This window comes from Entelurus aequoreus, linkage group LG02, assembly GCF_033978785.1.
Source record: "Entelurus aequoreus isolate RoL-2023_Sb linkage group LG02, RoL_Eaeq_v1.1, whole genome shotgun sequence".
Classification (NCBI taxonomy): Eukaryota; Metazoa; Chordata; class Actinopteri; order Syngnathiformes; family Syngnathidae; genus Entelurus; species Entelurus aequoreus.
The window spans coordinates 89,907,258-89,933,862 of NC_084732.1; the positions used below are offsets into that span (position 1 = coordinate 89,907,258).

The 26,605-nt window shown below is 40.3% G+C and overlaps 1 protein-coding gene across 2 annotated transcripts in view; it reads right to left on the reverse strand.

The window, feature by feature from the left end:
* The window catches only part of LOC133640660 (ubiquitin carboxyl-terminal hydrolase 8-like), a 38,853-nt gene extending 15,117 nt beyond the window's left edge, over positions 1 to 23,736 (reverse strand). The window contains exons 1-14 of one of the 2 annotated variants that reach the window (XM_062034221.1): positions 23,602 to 23,736; positions 21,372 to 21,499; positions 20,477 to 20,621; positions 15,635 to 15,720; positions 13,786 to 13,915; positions 13,233 to 13,275; positions 11,453 to 11,618; positions 4,541 to 4,703; positions 4,326 to 4,467; positions 2,979 to 3,157; positions 2,499 to 2,906; positions 2,007 to 2,081; positions 1,669 to 1,937; positions 61 to 282 (exon numbers count right to left, since the gene is read on the reverse strand). In XM_062034221.1, the coding sequence (XP_061890205.1) occupies positions 61 to 282; positions 1,669 to 1,937; positions 2,007 to 2,081; positions 2,499 to 2,906; positions 2,979 to 3,157; positions 4,326 to 4,467; positions 4,541 to 4,703; positions 11,453 to 11,618; positions 13,233 to 13,275; positions 13,786 to 13,915; positions 15,635 to 15,720; positions 20,477 to 20,621; positions 21,372 to 21,475 (2,132 nt within the window). In that variant the 5' untranslated portion in view covers positions 21,476 to 21,499; positions 23,602 to 23,736. Of the gene's footprint in view, positions 1 to 60; positions 283 to 1,668; positions 1,938 to 2,006; positions 2,082 to 2,498; positions 2,907 to 2,978; positions 3,158 to 4,325; positions 4,468 to 4,540; positions 4,704 to 11,452; positions 11,622 to 13,232; positions 13,276 to 13,785; positions 13,916 to 15,634; positions 15,721 to 20,476; positions 20,622 to 21,371; positions 21,500 to 23,601 lie in introns of both variants that reach the window. The other variant, XM_062034212.1, reaches the window with a different exon arrangement.
* Between the last annotated feature and the right edge of the window lie 2,869 nt (positions 23,737 to 26,605).

A 26,605-nucleotide genomic window follows, 5' to 3' on the forward strand; every position in this document is an offset into this window, starting at 1 on the left:
AAACAAACAGGCTGATTAGCTCCAAGATGGCTGCCTATTCTTGGTCTTCATTGTGCTCACCTGTTGATGTCTTGCAGGTAATAATTGTTGTTGAAGTACTCCGCCATGGCTGGAGTGTTACACAAACACTGCAAGATGGAGTTCATGTAACAGGTGTTGCCGAGGTTACGAAGGCCAGTCAAACTAGAACCCAGGCCTCCAAACGTTGGATTCAAGCTGCGGATTTTGGAAGCTGATGGACGTGCCAGCTCCACTTTAGAATAAACTTTAGCACTTGGCGGTCTGAGGAAATAACAATAACATATAACAAACTTTAGCACTGGACAGTTTGAAGAAATAACAAGAAACAATGACAATAAACTTTAGCACTGGACAGTCTGAAGAAATAACAAGAAACAATGACAATAGAAGAAATGACAAGAAACAATGACAATAAACGTTAGCACTGGACAGTCTGAAGAAATAGCAAGAAACAATGACAATAGTAGAAATGACAAGAAACAATGACAATAAACTTTAGCACTGGACAGTCTGAAGAAATAACAAGAAACAATGACAATAGAAGAAATAACAAGAAACAATGACAATAGTAGAAATGACAAGAAACAATGACAATAAACTTTAGCACTGGACAGTCTGAAGAAATAACAAGAAAATATATAACAAAGAAAAACATCAGGCCTTTTCCACTGCAGGAACTATGCCATTTAAATCAAATACCCTCCAACGTAAATAAAGTTTCTTAACCCCTAACTCACTGTCAACAATTGATAGGACTATTGTCGACATTTGATGTGTATTGTGCTATTTGATGTGTGTTGTACTATTTGATGTGATTGTACTATTGACAAAATTTAATTGTAATATTGTCAACATGTGATTGTATTGTCAACATTTATTTGTACTATTGTCAACTGTTTGTACTATTGTCAACATGTGATTGTATTGTCAATTTATTGTACTACTATTAACATTTGCTTGTACTACTGTCAACATTTGATTGCATTATACAACATTTGAAGTAAATTGTCAACATTTGATTGTACTATTGTCAACGATTGATTGTACCATAGTTACCAACTGACTGTACTATTGTCAACATTTGATTGTACTATTGATTGTACTTTTGTCACCAACTGATTGTACTACTGTCAACACACGATTGTACAATTGTGGATAATTGATTATAATATTGTCAACAACTGAATGTACTATTGTCAACATTTGATTGTACTATTGTCAACATGTGATTGTACTATTGTCAACTGTTTGTACTATTGTCAATTGTTTGTACTATTGTCAACATGTGATTGTATTGCGAAGATTTAATTGTACTATTGTCAACTGTTTGTACTATTGTCAACATGTGATTGTATTGCCATTTGATTGTACCATTGTCAACAGCTGATTGTACTATTGTTAACAAATGATTGTATTATTGTCAACATTTGATTTTACTACTGTCAAAATTAGTTTGTACTATTGTCAACAATTGATTGCACTATTGCCAACAACTAATTGTACTATTGTCAACAACAGATTGTACTGTTGTTTTGTCAACATTTGTTGTGGATAATTGATTATAATATTGTTAACAACTGAATGTACTATTGTCAACAAGTGTTTGTACTATTGTCAACACTTGATTGTAGTGGAAAACAACCCTACTTGGTTTCTCTGTTGATGGTGGGTATGGTGGCAGCAGGAGTCTTCTTCTGGACCTCCTCTCTCAGGTCCTGGCTGATGTCTGGAGAAGAGTAGGACCGCTTTAACTTGGACTGTTCCCGCTCCTGCTCCTTCTCCACACTGGAGGGTGCTCGCGGAGGTCTCTGCTCCACGGCCGGTGGCGTGGGAAGAGTGACCTCAGGCGGGTACATGTGGACGCGGTTGGTTGGAGAATGGTAGTATCGGAAGGTTCCGGTAACAGTGTCAAGGAACTACATGAGGTGAAACATAAATAGTAAAGCACTTGGAAAGAAATCGGATCAAATGTAATTTGGGGTCACCTTCATCCAACCATCTGGCAGGCCTGGCACACTTCTTCCCATTTCTTCACTTCTTGCCCTCGTCAGTGGCTCTCTCTGGGGAAGAAACATGCTTGGTCTTTTTCTTTTACTCAACATCATTTACCAGTATTTGTAGAGCATACAATGCCTCTGCTTATCTTTTTATCATAACTTCTTGTGTAATTCCCCATAAAGAACTTGTGTTGGTGACAAGATGATGGTGGAACACGTTATATTGAGATGTGGAGTTGTTGAATGAATGTCTTTCATATTACATGATGTACAAAAGCAGTCAAGTTGTGTAAATGGTCAATAAAAAGAGAATACAACAAATCCTTTTCAACTTATATTCATTTGAATAGACTGCAAAGACAAGATATTTCATGTTCACACTGAGAAACTTTGTTCTTTTTTGCAAATAATCATGAACTTAGAAATGAATGGCAGCAACACATTGCAAAAAAGGCCTTTTTACCAGTGTGTGAGGGTTACCTTGACTTCACTGACCACAAGGTTGGGAGCAGGTGAGTCCAGAGACATAATCTTTGTGGGGGCGTCAGAGTCCTTGTTGTTTTTCTCCTGCTTGTCTTTGTCCTCCTCTTCCTCGGCTTTCTGTCTCTCCAGCCTCTTTTTCTCTTGATGTGGGTTCTCCTCCTCCTCCTCCTTTGGTTTCTTCTCAGGCTCTTCTTCCTTTCCCAGCCTGTCTTTCAGCTCCTGTTCCTGCCGAGCTTTCTCCATGGAGGCCAGCGCCTCAGAGTGACTCTGGTCTTCTTCAGATGGAGAAATGTTGAAGGCTGGTTTGACTGAGCGGTCAGGGACGCCTGGCCTGATGCTGCTGGACTCCTTGTCTGCTCTAGGCTGGTCTAACACACGGCTGGAGGGCTTTGTGCTGCGGTCAAACTGGGACAGGACAAGGAAGCAATGAGCGCAGTAATACACTCAAGTACAAAAGGGTGTAAATATGAATCATACCTGTGGAATAGATTGGCTGGACGTTCCTTTCTTACTTGCATCCAGCGTGTGTACAGGTCTGCCTGGAGATCCTGCTGTGCTGCTTTCAACTCCATTCTCTAGTAAGGGAGCGCTGGGTTCTACAGGTTCTGCTTCTGCTTGAGGCTTTGGTTCCTCAAGGGATGGATAACTGAAGTTTACTATTCAAAACATCAACAAATGGGGAATAAACCTTAGAGAGCATGAAAACCATGTGTGAAGTCCACTCAGCATCTGACTCAATAACATGTCAGATACTTCACATCTCAAGATGGTGTTTCATGTATCATCTATATATCACTTGATACAGTTCATGTATCATCTACATATATGTACCAATGTTCATGCATCATCTACATATACGTATGTACCAATGTTCATGTATCATCTACATATATGTACCAATGTTCATGTATCATCTACATATACATATGTACCAATGTTCAGGTATCATCTACATATATGTACCAATGTTCATGTATCATCTACATATATGTACCAATGTTCATGTATCATCTACATATATGTATGTACCAATGTTCATGTATCATCTACATATATGTACCAATGTTCATGTATCATCTACATATACGTATGTACCAATGTTCATGTATCATCTACATATATGTACCAATGTTCATGTATCATCTACATATATGTACCAATGTTCATGTATCATCTACATATATGTACCAATGTTCATGTATCATCTACATATATGTACCAATGTTCATGTATCATCTACATATATGTACCAATGTTCATGTATCATCTACATATATGTATGTACCAATGTTCATGTATCATCTACATATATGTACCAATGTTCATGTATCATCTACATATATGTACCAATGTTCATGTATCATCTACATATATGTATGTACCAATGTTCATGTATCATCTACATATATGTACCGATGTTCATGTATCATCTACATATGTGTACCAATGTTCATGTATCATCTACATATATGTACCAATGGTCATGTATCATCTACATATATGTACCAATGTTCATGTATCATCTACATATATGTACCGATGTTCATGTATCATCTACATATATGTACCAATGTTCATGTATCATCTACATATATGTACCAATGTTCATGTATCATCTACATATATGTACCAATGTTCATGTATTATCTACATATATGTACCGATGTTCATGTATTATCTACATATATGTATCAATGACTTGTTGATGTATCATCTACATTGATACTGTTGATGTATCATCTACATACATGTATACATATGTAAAAGGTCATCTTCTTGAGAAAGAAAAGAGTTGATAGTGAAGGATGATGCAGTGATACTCACGCTGAGGCAGGGTGCTGACGTAGTTTAGTCTGGGAGGGCGGACTTTGGCGTTGGTGGTGTACATTGGGTAGAACAAAAGCCAGTTTTCATAACCTCCTTCCAACACCAGCGGTTGACTTTGCAAGATGGTGACACTGTCCCACTGGCCAGTGTGAAAGTGGGAGTGGGAGGTCAAGGAGTGTGTAAGTGAAAGTGAAAGATTGTAGGGACAATACCTTGTAGAGAGCATCTTTCAGGCTCTGCAAGGTGGTGCCCAGTGTAAGATCCCTCACAGAGTTAAACCAGTCTAACAGGACTACATAGTCCACACACCCACGCCTCTTCCATTCTTCTTTGGAATCTTCTGGAAGCTTGTCCTCAATCTGATTCACAGTGATTCTGAACAGGTCCATGTCAGTCATTTCAGTAGCATACACACATTTCAGTGTAAACATAATGCACAATGTCAATCACATTTCAGTAGCATACACACATTTCAGTGTAAACATAATGCACAATGTCAATCAAATGGCACAATAAATACATTTCTTTTCTACGGTACCTACAGTATATTTGATGAGTTGTTTTGTCAAGCATTGCTTCAAAGTACATGTTGAAACCTTTAAGTGTCCACAATGTCACATGTGACACATATGACATGTGATTGAGACATGTGACACATGTGAGATATGACTGAGACATGTGAGATATGACTGAGACGTGTGACACACATATGACATATGATTGAGACATGTGACACATGTGAGATATGACTGAGACATGTGACACACACATGACATATGATTGAGACATGTGACACATGACATATTGCTGAGATACATGACAAACATACAGTGGGGAAAAAAGTATTTAGTTACTAGAGCAAGTTGTCCCACTTAAAAAGATGTCATTTCCATCATAGTACACGTCAACTATGAGGGACAAATTGAGTATTTTGGCCCATTCCTCCATTCAGATCTCCTCTGGAGCACTGATGTTTTGGGGCTGTCCAAAGAGTTTCTATGGGGTTGAGATGTCCAGGACCTAGAAATGCTTCTTAGGAAGCCAGTCCTTGATTGTGTGTGGATCATTGTCATGTCCAGTCCTTGGTTGTGTGTGGATCATTGTCATGTCCAGTCCCTGGTTGTGTGTGGATCATTGTCATGTCCAGTCCCTGGTTGTGTGTGGATCATTGTCATGTCCAGTCCTTGGTTGTGTGTGGATCATTGTCATGTCCAGTCCTTGGTTGTGTGTGGATCATTTTCATGTCCAGTCCTTGGTTGTGTGTGGATCATTGTCATGTCCAGTCCTTGGTTGTGTGTGGATCATTGTCATGTCCAGTCCTTGATTGTGTGTGGATCATTATCATGTCCAGTCCTTGATTGTGTGTGGATCATTGTCATGTCCAGTCCTTGGTTGTGTGTGGATCATTGTCATGTCCAGTCCTTGGTTGTGTGTGGATCATTTTCATGTCCAGTCCTTGGTTGTGTGTGGATCATTGTCATGTCCAGTCCTTGGTTGTGTGTGGATCATTGTCATGTCCAGTCCTTGGTTGTGTGTGGATCATTATCATGTCCAGTCCTTGATTGTGTGTGGATCATTGTCATGTCCAGTCCTTGATTGTGTGTGGATCATTGTCATGTCCAGTCCATGGTTGTGTGTGGATCATTGTCATATCCAGTCCTTGGTTGTGTGTGGATCATTGTCATGTCCAGTCCTTGGTTGTGTGTGGATCATTGTCATATCCAGTCCTTGGTTGTGTGTGGATCATTGTCATGTCCAGTCCTTGGTTGTGTGTGGATCATTGTCATGTCCAGTCCTTGGTTGTGTGTGGATCATTGTCATGTCCAGTCCTTGGTTGTGTGTGGATCATTGTCATGTCCAGTCCTTGGTTGTGTGTGGATCATTGTCATGTCCAGTCCTTGGTTGTGTGTGGATCATTGTCATGTCCAGTCCTTGGTTGTGTGTGGATCATTGTCATGTCCAGTCCTTGGTTGTGTGTGGATCATTGTCATGTCCAGTCCTTGATTGTGTGTGGATCATTGTCATGTCCAGTCCTTGATTGTGTGTGGATCATTGTCATGTCCAGTCCTTGGTTGTGTGTGGATCATTGTCATGTCCAGTCCTTGGTTGTGTGTGGATCATTGTCATGTCCAGTCCTTGATTGTGTGTGGATCATTGTCATGTCCAGTCCTTGATTGTGTGTGGATCATTGTCATGTCCAGTCCTTGGTTGTGTGTGGATCATTGTCATATCCAGTCCTTGGTTGTGTGTGGATCATTGTCATGTCCAGTCCTTGGTTGTGTGTGGATCATTGTCATATCCAGTCCTTGGTTGTGTGTGGATCATTGTCATGTCCAGTCCTTGGTTGTGTGTGGATCATTGTCATGTCCAGTCCTTGGTTGTGTGTGGATCATTGTCATGTCCAGTCCTTGGTTGTGTGTGGATCATTGTCATGTCCAGTCCTTGGTTGTGTGTGGATCATTGTCATGTCCAGTCCTTGGTTGTGTGTGGATCATTGTCATGTCCAGTCCTTGGTTGTGTGTGGATCATTGTCATGTCCAGTCCTTGATTGTGTGTGGATCATTGTCATGTCCAGTCCATGGTTGTGTGTGGATCATTGTCATATCCAGTCCTTGGTTGTGTGTGGATCATTGTCATGTCCAGTCCTTGGTTGTGTGTGGATCATTGTCATATCCAGTCCTTGGTTGTGTGTGGATCATTGTCATGTCCAGTCCTTGGTTGTGTGTGGATCATTGTCATGTCCAGTCCTTGGTTGTGTGTGGATCATTGTCATGTCCAGTCCTTGGTTGTGTGTGGATCATTGTCATGTCCAGTCCTTGGTTGTGTGTGGATCATTGTCATGTCCAGTCCTTGGTTGTGTGTGGATCATTGTCATGTCCAGTCCTTAGTGGTGTGTGGATCATTGTCATGTCCAGTCCTTCATTGTTTGTGGATCATTGTCATGTCCAGTCCTTGGTTGTGTGTGGATCATTGTCATGTCCAGTCCTTGGTAGTGTGTGGATCATTGTCATGTCCAGTCCTTGGTTGTGTGTGGATCATTGTCATGTCCAGTCCTTCATTGTTTGTGGATCATTGTCATGTCCAGTCCTTGGTTGTGTGTGGATCATTGTCATGTCCAGTCCTTGGTAGTGTGTGGATCATTGTCATGTCCAGTCCTTGGTTGTGTGTGGATCATTGTCATGTCCAGTCCTTGGTTGTGTTTGGATCATTGTCATGTCCAGTCCTTGGTTGTGTTTGGATCATTGTCATGTCCAGTCCTTAGTGGTGTGTGGATCATTGTCATGTCCAGTCCTTGGTTGTGTGTGGATCATTGTCATGTCCAGTCCTTGGTTGTGTGTGGATCATTGTCATGTCCAGTCCTTGATTGTGTGTGGATCATTGTCATGTCCAGTCCTTGGTTGTGTTTGGATCATTGTCATGTCCAGTCCTTGGTTGTGTGTGGATCATTGTCAAGCTGAAAGACTCATCTTCAATGTCCTTTCTGATGGAAGGAGGTTTTCACTCAAAATCTCACAATGTTCTCTTTGTGAGATGCTCATTTACATACACTCATTTACGTACACTCTCATTTACATACACTCTCATTTACATACACTCTCATTTACATACACTCTCATTTACGTACACTCTCATTTACATACACTCTCATTTACGTACACTCTCATTTACATACACTCTCATTTACGTACACTCTCATTTATGTTCACTCTCATTTACGTTCACTCTCATTTACGTTCACTCTCATTTGTGGCATGCAGCTATATGTGTAGTTTCAGTGGAATGGTGTGGCATGCAGCTATATGTGTAGTTTCAGTGGAATGGTGTGGCATGCAGCTATATGTGTAGTTTCAGTGGAATGGTGTGGCATGCAGCTATATGTGTAGTTTCAGTGGAATGGTGTGGCATGCAGCTATACTTCAACTGCATACAGGAATTCCTTTGTTGAAGAAGTTGATGACTTTCTGCTCAAGCATGTGCAGTTCACCTCTTGGTGCATCTTCTCCCTCCTTACCACCTGCTGTGATCCATGTTGGTGCATCTTCACCTGCTGTGATCCATGTTGGTGCATCTTCACCTGCTGTGATCCATGTTGGTGCATCTTCACCTGCTGTGATCCATGTTGGTGCATCTTCACCTGCTGTGATCCATGTTGGTGCATCTTCACCTGCTGTGATCCATGTTGGTGCATCTTCACCTGCTGTGATCCATGTTGGTGCATCTTCACCTGCTGTGATCGGTGCATAGGAGCGGTGGCTTGTCTAAAGGCCAGAAATCACCAGGTTGTCCATCCTGGAGTTCTGCTCCAGATCTTCCACTCTTCTTTCGAGCTCTTCAATCTTCTTGTCGTTGTCTTTGATTATTGCCTTCAGCTGCTTAAGTTCATCAGTTCAATCCAGAAGGCCCATTTGCTGTTTTACTACTTTGCTCAGTTCCTCTGACATGAAATTCAGAGACCTTTTCACCTCTTCCATTTCTTCTGCTAACTTCTTAGTGATGAAAGTACTTTCAGAATTCAGGTGATCTTTCGGAATACTTTCAGGTTCCAGGCAATCCAGTATTGATGGTGTGTCAGTGCATTGAAGCACATGTCAACAAAAAGTCTCCAACAAGTCCAAAATCACAAAAATGATCCGGCAGTTTGAAGATGTTGCTCTGCTGGATGGATGTCAACTTATTTTCAAGATTTTTCATGGATTGTTGGAGCTGTGTGACCCAGTGCATCTTGAATCTTAATCTACTCTTCTGGATCATCCACATGCTCTCTAGCAGACTTCATACGGGCCTGGACCTGTACTGTGCCTTAAGCAGGGGGAAACTGCAGGATTGGAGTACCGAGTGTGGTACTTTGGTCTCTGCAGGTCATTCACTAGGTCCCCCGTGGGATTCTGGGATTTTGCTCACCCTTCTTGTGATCATCCTGATCGGGGTGAGATCTTGCATGGAGCCCCAGATGGAATGAGATTATCAGTGCTATTGTATGTCTTCCATTTTCTGATAATCGCTCCCACAGTTGATTTCTTCACACCAAGCTGCAGATTCAGTGCAGGTCTACAAAGTTGTTTCTGGTGTCCTTTGAAAGCTCTTTGGTCTTGGCCACAGTGGAGGTTGTAGACAGGTGTCTTATATACTGACACCCAGGCCAAACATTAATACAGATAACCAGTGAGGACAGAGGACCTTCTTAAAGAAGAAGTTACAGGTCTGTGAAATCTTGCTTGTTCGTAGGTGACCAAATACTTCTTTTACAGAGGAATTTACCAATTCATTCATTCAAAATGCTAGCTATGATGAAAATGACATATTTTTATGTGGGACAACTTGCACAATTGCACAACCTGCTCAGTGGCCTTGTGGTTAGAGTGTCCGCCCTGAGATCGGTAGGTCGTGAGTTCAAACCCCGGCCGAGTCATACCAAAGACTATAAAAATGGGAGCCTTTACCTCCCTGCTTGGCACTCATCATCAACAGTTGGAATTGGGGGTCAAAATCACCAAAAATGATTCCCGGGCGCAGCTACTGTTGCTGCTCACTGCTCCCCTCACCTCCCCTCCCAGGGGGTGAACAGGAGGATGGGTCAAATGCAGAGGACAAATTTCACCACACCTAGTGTGTGTGTGACAATCATTGCTACTTTAACAATTGGTGGCTGACTAAATACTTTTTTGCCCCACTAATATATATATATATATATATATATATATATGCACAGCATAGGAGGTAGGAAATGCTGACTCCCACTCCCTCAGCACACTGGGAACCAGCATTACTCCTCTAGTCAGTTTACTTGTCACTTTATACTTTTTATTGTCTCGTTCTTTTTACATTGCCACTTAGAGTGGTCTTAGGCCACATTGTATATTGCATATTGTGTATATTGTGGTGTTTCTGTATATTGTGTGGTTTCTTCTTTTTTTTAAAATACAAAGCACCTTAGGGAAGCAACCTAAATTTCGTTGGACCTGTACCTGTACATGCACAATGACAAATAAAGATCATTCATTATATATATATACACTACCGTTCAAAAGTTTGGGGTCACATGTAAATGTCCTTCTTTTTGAAGGAAAAGCACTGTACTTTTCAATGAAGATAACTTTAAACTAGTCTTCTTGAAAGAAATACACTCTATACATTGCTAATGTGTTAAATGACTATTCTAGCTGCAAATGTCTGCTTTTTGGTGCAATATCTATGTAGGTGTATAGAGGCCCATTTCCAGCAACTATCACTCCAGTGTTCTAATGGTACAATGTGTTTGCTCATTGGCTCAGAAGGCTAATTGATGATTAGAAAACCCTTGTGCAATCATGTTCACACATCTGAAAACACTTTAGCTCGTTACAGAAGCTACAAAACTGACCTTCCTTTGAGCAGATTGAGTTTCTGGAGCATCACATTTGTGGGGTCAATTAAACGCTCAAAATGGCCAGAAAAAGTGAACTTTCATCTGAAACTCGACAGTCTATTCTTGTTCTTAGAAATGAAGGCTATTCCACAAAATTGTTTGGGTGACCCCAAACTTTTGAACGGTAGTATATATATATATATATATATATATATATATATATATATATATATATATATATATATATATATATATATATATATATATATAAATAAATGTATTGTTCAAGTCAGATACCTGGACTGATGGCTTCCTGAGGCACACTGATGCATGTACCATGGTATCGTTTGTAAGAAGGCTAACATGTATATGAATATATATAATGTACATGTATATATGAACGTATATATAAAGTACATGTATATATAATGTACATGTATATATAAACGTATATGAATATATATGTACATGTATATATAAACGTACATGTATATATAAACGTATATGAATATATAATGTACATGTATATATAAATGTACATGTACTGTATATATATAAACATACATGTATATATAAACGTATATGAATATATAAACGTACATGTATATATAAATGTACATGTATATATAAATGTATATGAATATATAATGTACATGTATATATAAACGTATATGAATATATAATGTACATGTATATATAAACGTATATGAATATATAAAGGTACATGTATATATATAATTGTATATGAATATATAAATGCATATTTGAAGTCAGGTACCCTGGACTGATGGCTTCCTGAGGCACACTGATGCAGGCCTGTGATGGAACCTGAATGTGAGACTCCTGAAAGTCAGCATGTGTGCGAGCGTCCATGACAATGACAGTAATCATCTGGTCCTTCATCATGTGGAACAGTTTCTCAGCGGTGATGGCCCCAGCAGGCACTGCTGCACAAACACATGCAGGTATTATTGCAGTGACACAGACCATCTAGATCACACCTGGGCAAAATACACATGAGGCCCATTAAGACTTTTAATCTGGCCAGCCGGACGTTCTACATAATCTTTTTAAACCTTTAACATCAAAAGTGTATTTTCCATTATGATGTGCGGTGCTGTTTTTAAATGACCGTCAGTCTTGAACTATACAAAGTATTTCAATGCTTGAAATCTGCACTTTTGAGTGTTCTAGGAGTTATTCGGGTAAACTAGGTCACAGCAGCTCAGACCAGGAACAAAGCAGAGTGTTTTCAGAGCAGACAGCCCCAAACACGTGTTTCAGGAACACATGCAGAAGCACATTTTTACAACAAAGTTCTGCATAAAAGTGATAATATATCATATTCCATCCATCCATTTTCTACCGCTTGTCCCTTTTGGGGTCGCGGGGGGTGCTGGCGCCTATCTCAGCTGCATTCGGGCGGAAGGCGGGGTACACCCTGGACAAGTCGCCACCTCATCCCAGGGCCAACACAGATAGACAGACAACATTCACACACTAGGGACCATTTAGTGTTGTCAATCAACCTATCCCCAGGTGCATGTCTTTGGAGGTGGGAGGGGCCTATCCCCAGGTGCATGTCTTTGGAGGTGGGCGGGGCCTATCCCCAGGTGCATGTCTTTGGAGGTGGGAGGGGCCTATCCCCAGGTGCATGTCTTTGGAGGTGGGCGGGGCCTATCCCCAGGTGCATGTCTTTGGAGGTGGGCGGGGCCTATCCCCAGGTGCATGTCTTTGGAGGTGAGAAGAAGCCAGAGTACCCGGAGGGAACCCATGCAGTCACGGGGAGAACATGCAAACTCCACACAGAAAGATCCCGAGCCCGGGATTGAACTCAGGACTACTCAGGACCTTCGTATTGTGAGGCACATGCACTAACCCCTGGTCCACCGTGCTGCTGATATATATATGATATTGTAGGTGTTTATTACCCTTTGCATTCATATTTTGCTGTTTGTTACATTTTTGTCCTGTTTTGCTTGATAGTAAAATATGTACAGTATATGGAGGAGCAACGTTCATATGTTGTTAATATTCAGTGTTTTATTGTTCATCGTTAATATTGTAAATCCCTCTTTCTTTATTTTCATGTACATTGTGGGTGTCCCATTCTGTAAAAAAATTTAAAATTCCGTTCCGTTTTTTTGAGGTGGTCTGTCATAACTTTTTTAGAACTCTATGGGACATTGTGACTTTTGGTATTAGTGTTCCTGGAAAAAAAGGGACCCAAACACACACATCTAAATGTGTATATATCATTTACACACACATACTGTACATCTTAATGTGTGTATAACATTTATACACACACTACTGTACATCTAAATGTGTATATAACATTTATACACACATATTGTACATCTAAATGTGTATATAACATTTATACACACATACTGTACATCTAAATGTGCATATAAGATTTATACACACATACTGTACATCTAAATGTGTGTATAACATTTATACACATTGGCCCCCCAGACACATTTTTTCTCTCAATGTGGCCCCCGAGTCCAAATATTTCTGATGTAAATGTAGCAGGTTACTACATCATTTACCTTTTGAAGATACATTCTTCAGCTCGTCTTCTTCTGCTTTCACCTGGCAGTCACAAGAATGGAGCTTAGGTTCACCAATATTTCACTACAAATGTTCAGACATGAGTAGGATCCATGCTTAAGTCATATTGACTTGAATAATGAGGTACGTATGTAACAACAGATAAGAATATACATGCACAATAACAACAGATAAGAATATACATGCACAATAACAACAGATAAGAATATACATGCACAATAACAGATAAGAATATACATGCACAATAACAACAGATAAGAATATACATGCACAATAACAACAGATAAGAATATACATGCACAATAACAACAGATAAGAATATTCTTGCACAATAACAACAGATAAGAATATACATGCACAATAACAACAGATAAGAATATACATGCACAATAACAACAGATAAGAATATACATGCACAATAACAACAGATAAGTATATACATGCACAATAACAACAGATAAGTATATACATGCACAATAACAACAGATAAGAATATACATGCACAATAACAAATAAAGTGGTTTTCACTACCTTATTGTTTGCTGAGGAGCACTTTGGAGAACCTCCACTGCCATCTTTCTCGCTGATTTCTTCCTTTCTCCTTTTCTCCTCTTGTCGCTCCTTTTCTTCCAACTTCTTCCTGACTTCCACTTCCTCATACCTGTTCACAAGTCTACAACTTAGAAGGTGGTCCTAGCAACACTTCCTCATACCTGTTCACAAGTCTACAACTTAGAAGGTGGTCCTAGCAACACTTCCTCATACCTGTTCACAAGTCTACAACTTAGAAGGTGGTCCTAGCAACACTTCCTCATACCTGTTCACAAGTCTACAACTTAGAAGGTGGTCCTAGCAACACTTCCTCATACCTGTTCACAAGTCTACAACTTAGAAGGTGGTCCTAGCAACACTTCCTCATACCTGTTCACAAGTCTACAACTTAGAAGGTGGTCCTAGCAACACTTCCTCATACCTGTTCACAAGTCTACAACTTAGAAGGTGGTCCTAGCAACACTTCCTCATACCTGTTCACAAGTCTACAACTTAGAAGGTGGTCCTAGCAACACTTCCTCATACCTGTTCACAAGTCTACAACTTAGAAGGTGGTCCTAGCAACACTTTCTCATACCTGTTCACAAGTCTACAACTTAGAAGGTGGTCCTAGCAACACTTCCTCATACCTGTTCACAAGTCTACAACTTAGAAGGTGGTCCTAGCAACACTTTCTCATACCTGTTCACAAGTCTACAACTTAGAAGGTGGTCCTAGCAACACTTCATCATACCTGTTCACAAGTCTACAACTTAGAAGGTGGTCCTAGCAACACTTTCTCATACCTGTTCACAAGTCTACAACTTAGAAGGTGGTCCTAGCAACACTTCCTCATACCTGTTCACAAGTCTACAACTTAGAAGGTGGTCCTAGCAACACTTTCTCATACCTGTTCACAAGTCTACAACTTAGAAGGTGGTCCTAGCAACACTTCCTCATACCTGTTCACAAGTCTACAACTTAGAAGGTGGTCCTAGCAACACTTCCTCATACCTGTTCACAAGTCTACAACTTAGAAGGTGGTCCTAGCAACACTTTCTCATACCTGTTCACAAGTCTACAACTTAGAAGGTGGTCCTAGCAACACTTCCTCATACCTGTTCACAAGTCTACAACTTAGAAGGTGGTCCTAGCAATACTTCCTCATACCTGTTCACAAGTCTACAACTTAGAAGGTGGTCCTAGCAACACTTCCTCATACCTGTTCACAAGTCTACAACTTAGAAGGTGGTCCTAGCAACACTTCCTCATACCTGTTCACAAGTTTACAACTTAGAAGGTGGTCCTAGCAACACTTCCTCATACCTGTTCACAAGTCTACAACTTAGAAGGTGGTCCTAGGAACACTTCCTCATACTTGTTCACAAGTCTACAACTTAGAAGGTGGTCCTAGCAACACTTTCTCATACCTGTTCACAAGTCTACAACTTAGAAGGTGGTCCTAGCAACACTTCCTCATACCTGTTCACAAGTCTACAACTTAGAAGGTGGTCCTAGCAACACTTCCTCATACCTGTTCACAAGTCTACAACTTAGAAGGTGGTCCTAGCAACACTTCCTCATACCTGTTCACAAGTCTACAACTTAGAAGGTGGTCCTAGCAACACTTCCTCATACCTGTTCACAAGTCTACAACTTAGAAGGTGGTCCTAGCAACACTTCCTCATACCTGTTCACAAGTCTACAACTTAGAAGGTGGTCCTAGCAACACTTCCTCATACCTGTTCACAAGTCTACAACTTAGAAGGTGGTCCTAGGAACACTTCCTCATACCTGTTCACAAGTCTACAACTTAGAAGGTGGTCCTAGCAACAAAGAAGGTTCTGACCTGAGTTTGAGGCTTTCGGCCAGCTTCTCTGCTTCTTCAATGGCTTTCTTGAAGTTGTTGGTGCCCAGCATGGTCATGTAGTATTCCTTTGGAGTCAATTCACAAACACATTTTGTTCACCTACAAATGATATTCACCTATTTCCAGAGCAAAATAACCACTGATGATGACAATAATGTTCATAATATTCCCTTTCAAATGCAATAAACATGTATTTCTTGGATGTTTTAACATTGAAATTGGAATGTAAAGCCTTGAATAAAACAAAGATATATGTAATATTTGTATCCCATTGGGTTGAGTTATTTCTTGCCCTGATGTGGGACCTGAGCCGAGGGTGTGGTTGTGGCTTGTGCAGCCCTTTGAGACATGTGTGTGTGAATGTGGAAATAGTGTCAAAGCGCTTTGAGTTCCTTAAAAAGGTAGAAAAGCTCCATACAAGTATAACCATTTACCATTTACATTTGTGATGAAGGGCTATATAAATAGACTTTGACTGATTGATTGCTATACACTGTCTGTTGAAGCTGATTCCAATCACAAGCAAAAGCAATGAAACAGGTGGTGTCTGTTAATGACTCTCAAATGTACACAACCAACAGGTGGTGTCTCTGTTAAGGACTCTCAAATGTACACAACCAACAGGTGGTGTCTCTGTTAAGGACTCTCAAATGTACACAACCAACAGGTGGTGTCTCTGTTAAGGACTCTCAAATGTACACAACCAACAGGTGGTATCTCTGTTAAGGACTCTCAAATGTACACAACCAACAGGTGGTGTCTCTGTTAAGGACTCTCAAATGTACACAACCAACGGGTGGTGTCTCTGTTAAGGACTCTCAAATGTACACAACCAACAGGTGGTGTCTCTGTTAAGGACTCTCAAATGTACACAACCAACGGGTGGTGTCTCTGTTAAGGACTCTCAAATGTACACAACCAACAGGTGGTATCTCTGTTAAGGACTCTCAAATGTACACAACAAACAGGTGGTGTCTCTGTTAAGGACTCTCAAATGTACACAACCAAAACAATTAAGAAAATGGCCAAATCAATTGATTGTCAACAGAATGATCAGAGATACCTTTATTATCACACTCAAAAGTACTTATACTCACACTCAAATCTTTTAACCAAGTTGTACTTTCGTAATAAATACAGACTTTCTTGGCGGAGGAAACATGAAATAGTCTTCTGGCTTTGTAAGAGCCTCATTCTTTCTTTATGAAACTATCACTTATCTTCTTCCATTGTCATCTGTTGATTGTTTTAGAAAATGCAAATTACATCATTTTAGTTGCTTTCTGCTTTATGTGGCATCACATGACTTCACTTCCTGTTGAAGACACCTCCACCTGTTTCCACTTGACACTTTACTACAATGTGAAGACACCTCCACCTGTTTCCACTTGACACTTGACTACAATGTGAAGACACCTCCACCTGTTTCCACTTGACACTTTACTACAATGTGAAGACACCTCCACCTGTTTCCACTTGACACTTGACTACAATGTGAAGACACCTCCACCTGTTTCCACTTGACACTTGACTACAATGTGAAGACACCTCCACCTGTTTCCACTTGACACTTGACTACAATGTGAAGACACCTCCACCTGTTTCCACTTGACACTTGACTACAATGTGAAGACACCTCCACCTGTTTCCACTTGACACTTTACTACAATGTGAAGACACCTCCACCTGTTTCCACTTGACACTTGACTACAATGTGAAGACACCTCCACCTGTTTCCACTTGACACTTGACTACAATGTGAAGACACCTCCACCTGTTTCCACTTGACACTTGACTACAATGTGAAGACACCTCCACCTGTTTCCACTTGACACTTGACTACAATGTGAAGACACCTCCACCTGTTTCCACTTGACACTTGACTACAATGTGAAGACACCTCCACCTGTTTCCACTTGACACTTGACTACAATGTGAAGACACCTCCACCTGTTTCCACTTGACACTTGACTACAATGTGAAGACACCTCCACCTGTTTCCACTTGACACTTTACTACAATGTGAAGACACCTCCACCTGTTTCAACTTGACACTTGACTACAATGTGAAGACACCTCCACCTGTTTCCACTTGACACTTGACTACAATGTGAAGACACCTCCACCTGTTTCAACTTGACACTTGACTACAATGTGAAGACACCTCCACCTGTTTCCACTTGACACTTGACTACAATGTGAAGACACCTCCACCTGTTTCAACTTGACACTTGACTACAATGTGAAGACACCTCCACCTGTTTCCACTTGACACTTGACTACAATGTGAAGACACCTCCACCTGTTTCAACTTGACACTTGACTACAATGTGAAGACACCTCCACCTGTTTCAACTTGACACTTGACTACAATGTGAAGACACCTCCACCTGTTTCCACTTGACACTTTACTACAATGTGAAGACACCTCCACCTGTTTCCACTTGACTACAATGTGAAGACACCTCCACCTGTTTCAACTTGACACTTGACTACAATGTGAAGACACCTCCACCTGTTTCCACTTGACACTTGACTACAATGTGAAGACACCTCCACCTGTTTCAACTTGACACTTGACTACAATGTGAAGACACCTCCACCTGTTTCCACTTGACACTTGACTACAATGTGAAGACACCTCCACCTGTTTCAACTTGACACTTGACTACAATGTGAAGACACCTCCACCTGTTTCCACTCTACTACAATGTGAAGACACCTCCACCTGTTTCAACTTGACTACAATGTGAAGACACCTCCACCTGTTTCAACTTGACACTTTACTACAATGTGAAGACACCTCCACCTGTTTCCACTTGACACTTTACTACAATGTGAAGACACCTCCACCTGTTTCCACTTGACACTTGACTACAATGTGAAGACACCTCCACCTGTTTCCACTTGACACTTTACTACAATGTGAAGACACCTCCACCTGTTTCCACTTGACTACAATGTGAAGACACCTCCACCTGTTTCCACTTGACTACAATGTGAAGACACCTCCACCTGTTTCCACTTGACTACAATGTGAAGACACCTCCACCTGTTTCCACTTGACTACAATGTGAAGACACCTCCACCTGTTTCCACTTGACTACAATGTGAAGACACCTCCACCTGTTTCCACTTGACTACAATGTGAAGACACCTCCACCTGTTTCCACATGACTACAATGTGAAGACACCTCCACCTGTTTCCACTTGACTACAATGTGAAGACACCTCCACCTGTTTCCACTTGACTACAATGTGAAGACACCTCCACCTGTTTCCACTTGACTACAACGTGAAGACACCTCCACCTGTTTCCACTTGACACTTTACTACAATGTGAAGACACCTCCACCTGTTTCCACTTGACTACAATGTGAAGACACCTCCACCTGTTTCCACTTGACTACAATGTGAAGACACCTCCACCTGTTTCCACTTGACTACAATGTGAAGACACCTCCACCTGTTTCCACTTGACTACAATGTGAAGACACCTCCACCTGTTTCCACTTGACTACAATGTGAAGACACCTCCACCTGTTTCCACTTGACTACAACGTGAAGACACCTCCACCTGTTTCCACTTGACACTTTACTACAATGTGAAGACACCTCCACCTGTTTCCACTTGACTACAATGTGAAGACACCTCCACCTGTTTCCACTTGACACTTTACTACAATGTGAAGACACCTCCACCTGTTTCCACTTGACTACAACGTGAAGACACCTCCACCTGTTTCCACTTGACTACAATGTGAAGACACCTCCACCTGTTTCCACTTGACTACAATGTGAAGACACCTCCACCTGTTTCCACTTGACTACAATGTGAAGACACCTCCACCTGTTTCCACTTGACTACAATGTGAAGACACCTCCACCTGTTTCCACTTGACTACAATGTGAAGACACCTCCACCTGTTTCCACTTGACTACAATGTGAAGACACCTCCACCTGTTTCCACTTGACTACAATGTGAAGACACCTCCACCTGTTTCCACTTGACTACAATGTGAAGACACCTCCACCTGTTTCCACTTGACTACAATGTGAAGACACCTCCACCTGTTTCCACTTGACTACAATGTGAAGACACCTCCACCTGTTTCCACTTGACTACAATGTGAAGACACCTCCACCTGTTTCCACTTGACACTTGACTACAATGTGAAGACACCTCCACCTGTTTCCACTTGACACTTGACTACAATGTGAAGACACCTCCACCTGTTTCCACTTGACTACAATGTGAAGACACCTCCACCTGTTTCCACTTGACACTTGACTACAATGTGAAGACACCTCCACCTGTTTCCACTTGACTACAATGTGAAGACACCTCCACCTGTTTCCACTTGACACTTGACTACAATGTGAAGACACCTCCACCTGTTTCCACTTGACACTTGACTACAATGTGAAGACACCTCCACCTGTTTCCACTTGACACTTGACTACAATGTGAAGACACCTCCACCTGTTTCCACTTGACACTTGACTACAATGTGAAGACACCTCCACCTGTTTCCACTTGACACTTGACTACAATGTGAAGACACCTCCACCTGTTTCCACTTGACTACAATGTGAAGACACCTCCACCTGTTTCCACTTGACTACAATGTGAAGACACCTCCACCTGTTTCCACTTGACTACAATGTGAAGATTTTAGTTAGTGCCCTTTTTTAATGTGTCTTGTTTTCCTGTTAGCATTCAGGCTAGCTAGCAAGCTAACATACATGGTTATCATCAACAGGTCACGCACACACTTCATGTGTCCTGGGCTTCAAGGTCAAAAGGTGAAAGGTCGTACCGACTGCTGCTTGAAGTCTGCTCTCTTCTTCAGCAGGTCGTACACGGTCAGGTACTTCATGTAGAAGATGTAAGCTTTCTCCTCGTCTCTCTCCAGGCGACACTCCTCTGCTGCCTTGAACAGTTTGCAGGCGCTCTGAACATAACTGAACATATGTACAGTGTTATGTCAATATACATATATGTACAGTACATTCATGTCTGAACATATGTACAGTGTTATGTCAATATACATATATGTACAGTACATTCATGTCTGAACATATGTACAGTGTTATGTCAATATACATATATGTACAGTACATTCATGTCTGAACATAACTGAACATATGTAGTTATGTCAATATACATATATGTACAGTACATTCATGTCTGAACATATGTACAGTGTTATGTCAATATACATATATGTACAGTACATTCATGTCTGAACATATGTACAGTGTTATGTCAATATACATATATGTACAGTACATTGATGTGTGAACATATGTACAGTGTTATGTCAATATACATATATGTACAGTACATTCATGTCTGAACATAACTGAACATATGTAGTGTTATGTCAATATACATATATGTACAGTACATTCATGTCTGAACATATGTACAGTGTTATGTCAATATACATATATGTACAGTACATTCATGTCTGAACATATGTACAGTGTTATGTCAATATACATATATGTACAGTACATTCATGTCTGAACATATGTACAGTGTTATGTCAATATACATATATGTACAGTACATTCATGTCTGAACATATGTACAGTGTTATGTCAATATACATATATGTACAGTACATTGATGTGTGAACATATGTACAGTACATTGATGTGTGAACATATGTACAGTGTTCCATGTATAGATTGAAGGGTGTCACAGACTTTCTTGTGCTGATCTTGTCTGCCTTGACTTCAGCCTTCTTGTTGAGCTCTCCCAGGTTAGTGGACAAGTACAAGTCCTTGGCTCCAGTGGACACAGCAGGCATGTTGTTCAGTCACAGGTGCTCATCCTGGCAAATACACACCCACACACACTAGGGTTGTACATATACCACTACTGGTACAGTATTGCAGTACTATACACACACACACTAGAGTTGTACATATACCACTACTGGTACAGTATTGCAGTACTATACACACACACACTAGAGTTGTACATATACCACTACTGGTACAGTATTGCAGTACTATACACACTAGGGTTGTACATATACCACTACTGGTACAGTATTGCAGTACTATACACACACACACTAGAGTTGTACATATACCACTACTGGTACAGTATTGCAGTACTATACACACTAGGGTTGTACATATACCACTACTGGTACAGTATTGCAGTACTATACACACACACACTAGAGTTGTACATATACCACTACTGGTACAGTATTGCAGTACTATACACACTAGGGTTGTACATATACCACTACTGGTACAGTATTGCAGTACTATACACACTAGGGTTGTACATATACCACTACTGGTACAGTATTGCAGTACTATACACACACACACACTAGGGTTGTACATATACCACTACTGGTACAGTATTGCAGTACTATACACACACACACCAGGGTTGTACATATACCACTACTGGTACAGTATTGCAGTACTATACACACTAGGGTTGTACATATACCACTACTGGTACAGTATTGCAGTACTAATCAATCAAAAACACTACTATACTCTGTTTGGAAAGTACCTGTTCCACATATTTCTTTGTTTTTAACGGCCATGACAGTGCGTCGTCACGTGGTGACATTGCTGGTTTACAAGCGGAGGAGCGTGTTCACACACACAGAGTACTTACAAGCAGACACAGTGTGTAGACAGAAAAGGGAGAATGGACACATGTAGGTGTAAAAAGTAAAGATAAAGGTGAAGTTATAACACTCAGGAAGAGGTGCTTTAAGACATGGCTAGCTAGCTAGCAGCTAACATCCACCCACAGTGTTTTAACTACTTCTAAATCACTAATCCTGGTCTCCATGGTGACAAATAAAGTATGTTTCTTACAAGTATCATTATCATTGGAGGACAAGGAATAGCTAAACATGCTTCACTACACACCTTAGCTCACCGGCATCACAATGTAAACAAATGCCATGGGTGGATCTACACCTGACATCCACTGTAATGATACCAAGTACAGTAGCATATCTAGTCGATACTAATATGATTACGTTGATATTTTTTAGCATCACAACATCTTTTGTTTTTTAAAAATGTATATTATGTTTATAAAGTGAGTAAATGTGTCCCTGGACACACGAGGACTTTGAATATGACCAATGTATGATCCTGTAACTAGTTTACAGTCATTAGTGGTGCAGGTGTTAGAATAGTGACTAATAAGTAGTTTACAGTCATTAGTGGTGCAGGTGTTAGAATAGTGACTAATAACTAGTTTACAGTCATTAGTGGTGCAGGTGTTAGAATAGTGACTAATAACTAGTTTACAGTCATTAGTGGTGCAGGTGTTAGAATGGTCACACATAGGTAGTTTACAGTCAAAGATGGACTTAATGCCAACATTTATTAGTCAAAGATGGACTTAATGCCAACATTTATTAGTCAAAGATGGACTTAATGCCAACATTTATTAGTCAAAGATGGACTTAATGCCAACATTTATTAGTCAAAGATGGACTTAATGCCAACATTTATTAGTCAAAGATGGACTTAATGCCAACATTTATTAGTCAAAGATGGACTTAATGCCAACATTTATTAGTCAAAGATGGACTTAATGCCAACATTTATTAGTAATAGATAGACTTAATGACCACATTTATTAGTCAAAGATGGACTTAATGCGAACATTTATTAGTCAAAGATGGACTTAGTGCGAACATTTATTAGTCAAAGATGGACTTAATGCCAACATTTATTAGTCAAAGATGGACTTAATGGCAACATTTATTGGTCAAAGATGGACTTAATGCGAACATTTAGCGCTAACAGTTAGCAGCTAGCTTAGCTATGATGTTTACTATTAGCTCACGCAGCTAATGTGAGACGTTAAACAAACAAGCACACTTGGCGATAAGACCGCGACATGTAAACACGCTGACTGATAATGTTTACTTGGAAATACCTTTGTTGACACCTTCTTTCACTCCAAATACTTTCTATGACAGCTAATTCCTTCCTCGTCTTCGTCTTCCTCTTCCTCCTCCTCTTCTTCTTCTTCTTCTTCCTCTTCTTCTTCCTCTTCTTCTTCTTCTTCTTCTCCTCCAAGTGTTGCTGGGCGGCGCCACTTTTCACGCGCTATGCTGCCACCTGCTGGACACAATGTGCACACACATAATAAGCAAAGCTATTAAAAAAAATGCACATTTATCCTCTCTTTTCAGAACAGATTGTTCTTCTGAAATATTGTTAATAAAAGTAATGCACTGACAAACAGAAAAACAATCAAGCAGGAACTCCAAAAAGGTCCTCCTGAAGTTTCTGCAAATAAATGATAAATACATTCTGATTTTGCTGACCAAAATATGACTGTTTACATGATAATATTATTAGGTTAGGTTAGGCATACAGCTAACACTGATAATGATAAACAAATATATTTGTCATTGACATGTGTCTAATCAATCATTGACATTTGTCTAATCAATCATTGACATTTGTCTAATCAATCATTGACATTTGTCTAAATGATTGCTGTCAACTTGTCTTGAACAACACTGCCCTACTGTACTCATTATTTATGTCTCGCAATCAAAATGTATTGATCAGACACACAAGGTATTGATCAGACAACAATCAACAATGTTGATTAGTTGTAATTCGTAAATATTACTAAAAATAAATCATATATTTTCCAACAACATTAATTAGTTGAAGCTCATTAACAAAATGTAAATATTGCATATTTTGAAAAAGTCTGGACAGGCCTAATCTTATGCAATAATATTCATCCATCCATCCATTGTCTACCGCTTGTCCCTTTTGGGGTGGCGGGGGGTCGCTGGAGCCTGTCTCAGCTGCATTCAGGCAGAAGGCGGGGTACACCCTGGACAAGTCGCCACCTCATCACAGGGCCAACACAGATAGACAACATTCACACACTAGGGACCATTTAGTGTTGCCAATCAACCTATCTCCAGGTGCATGTCTTTGGATATAATAATATTATTATATAATATTATTATATAACAATATTATAATATTATGATATATTATTATAATATAATATTATTAGAACATTGATACAAAGGTGTGTTTGTATTATTGTTGACTTGTAGGGTTTTATGAGCAATGTTGAGCAGAACAATGTTGTTTGTTGACATGATGAGGAGAGTGCAGCTGACCTTCACGCACTTTGAAGTCAGCAGGAGCACTTGGAGCTCCATCACACAATCATCTAGTCCCACTTGGAGCTCCATCACACAATCATCTAGTCCCACTTGGAGCTCCATCACACAATCATCTAGTCCCACTTGGAGCTCCATCACACAATCATCTAGTCCCACTTGGAGCTCCATCACACAATCATGTAGTCCCACTTGGAGCTCCATCACACAATCATCTAGTCCCACTTGGAGCTCCATCACACTCCCACAGTCATCCTGCTTGAAAGAGGAGTCCACACACTTTCATCCAACATGAAAGCAGAAGAATAATTCAAGTCCAACACAAAGAGCAAGAAGATGATGTTCATGCACACTTCAGTGGATCCAAAGTCATCCTTCAACTGAAAGCAATAATAATATTTACCTTTGATCTCATGACTCGCTGGTAAATGTCACACTATTCATATTCATGTTGTGACAATAATCATAACACATGGCTGAATACATCATGTTTCTTTTGGACTTTTATTTTGAAAAACTGATGTGGTTTTAATATTTCTGTCATTGTTTTTTTGACACTCTTACTTTTTTATAGATTTTTTTTTCTGTAGATCAACTGGGATTGTTTTAAATGTGCTATATTATAATACAATATAATGTGAAATAACATATAATATAATATAATATATTATAAAATAATGTGATATGAAGTAATATAATATAATATCATGTGAAATAACATCTAGGTAGGTAGGTAGGTCTTTACTGTCATTGCACAAGTACAAGGAAACTTTGTTTTCAGCACAAACCCGTTGAAGATGAGACAAACAAACAGTGTACAGGGTTACAAACAAACAGTGTACAGGGTTACAAACAGTGTACAGGGTTACAAACAGTGTACAGGGTTACAAACAAACAGTGTACAGGGTTACAAACAAACAGTGTACAGGGTTACAAACAGTGTACAGGGTTACAAACAAACAGTGTACAGGGTTACAAACAGTGTACAGGGTTACAAACAGTGTACAGGGTTACAAACAAACAGTGTACAGGGTTACAAACAGTGTACAGGGTTACAAACAAACAGTGTACAGGGTTACAAACAGTGTACAGGGTTACAAACAAACAGTGTACAGGGTTACAAACAAACAGTGTACAGGGTTACAAACAAACAGTGTACAGGGTTACAAACAAACAGTGTACAGGGTTACAAACAGTGTACAGGGTTACAAACAAACAGTGTACAGGGTTACAAACAGTGTACAGGGTTACAAACAGTGTACAGGGTTACAAACAGTGTACAGGGTTACAAACAAACAGTGTACATGGTTACAAACAAACAGTGTACAGGGTTACAAACAAACAGTGTACAGGGTTACAAACAAACAGTGTACAGGGTTACAAACAAACAGTGTACATGGTTACAAACAAACAGTGTACAGGGTTACAAACAAACAGTGTACATGGTTACAAACAAACAGTGTACAGGGTTACAAACACTGGGGAAGGATGAGTAGAAAAAAATACAATCTAGACTGAGCTTCTAGTCTGGAGTGTGAAAAAACCTCCATGGCAAAGCACATATACATAATACAACATACATCTGGAGACTTGCAACAGAGGGGAGGGAGTGGGGGCCACGGTGGCAGGCTGCAGCTCTTCAGACGCTGCCCAGCCGTCCATCACCGCTAAGGGATTCGGTAAGGTGCATGTCTTTGGAGGTGGGAGGAGCCTATCCCCAGGTGCATGTCTTTGGAGGTGGGAGGAGCCTATCCCCAGGTGCATGTCTTTGGAGGTGGGAGG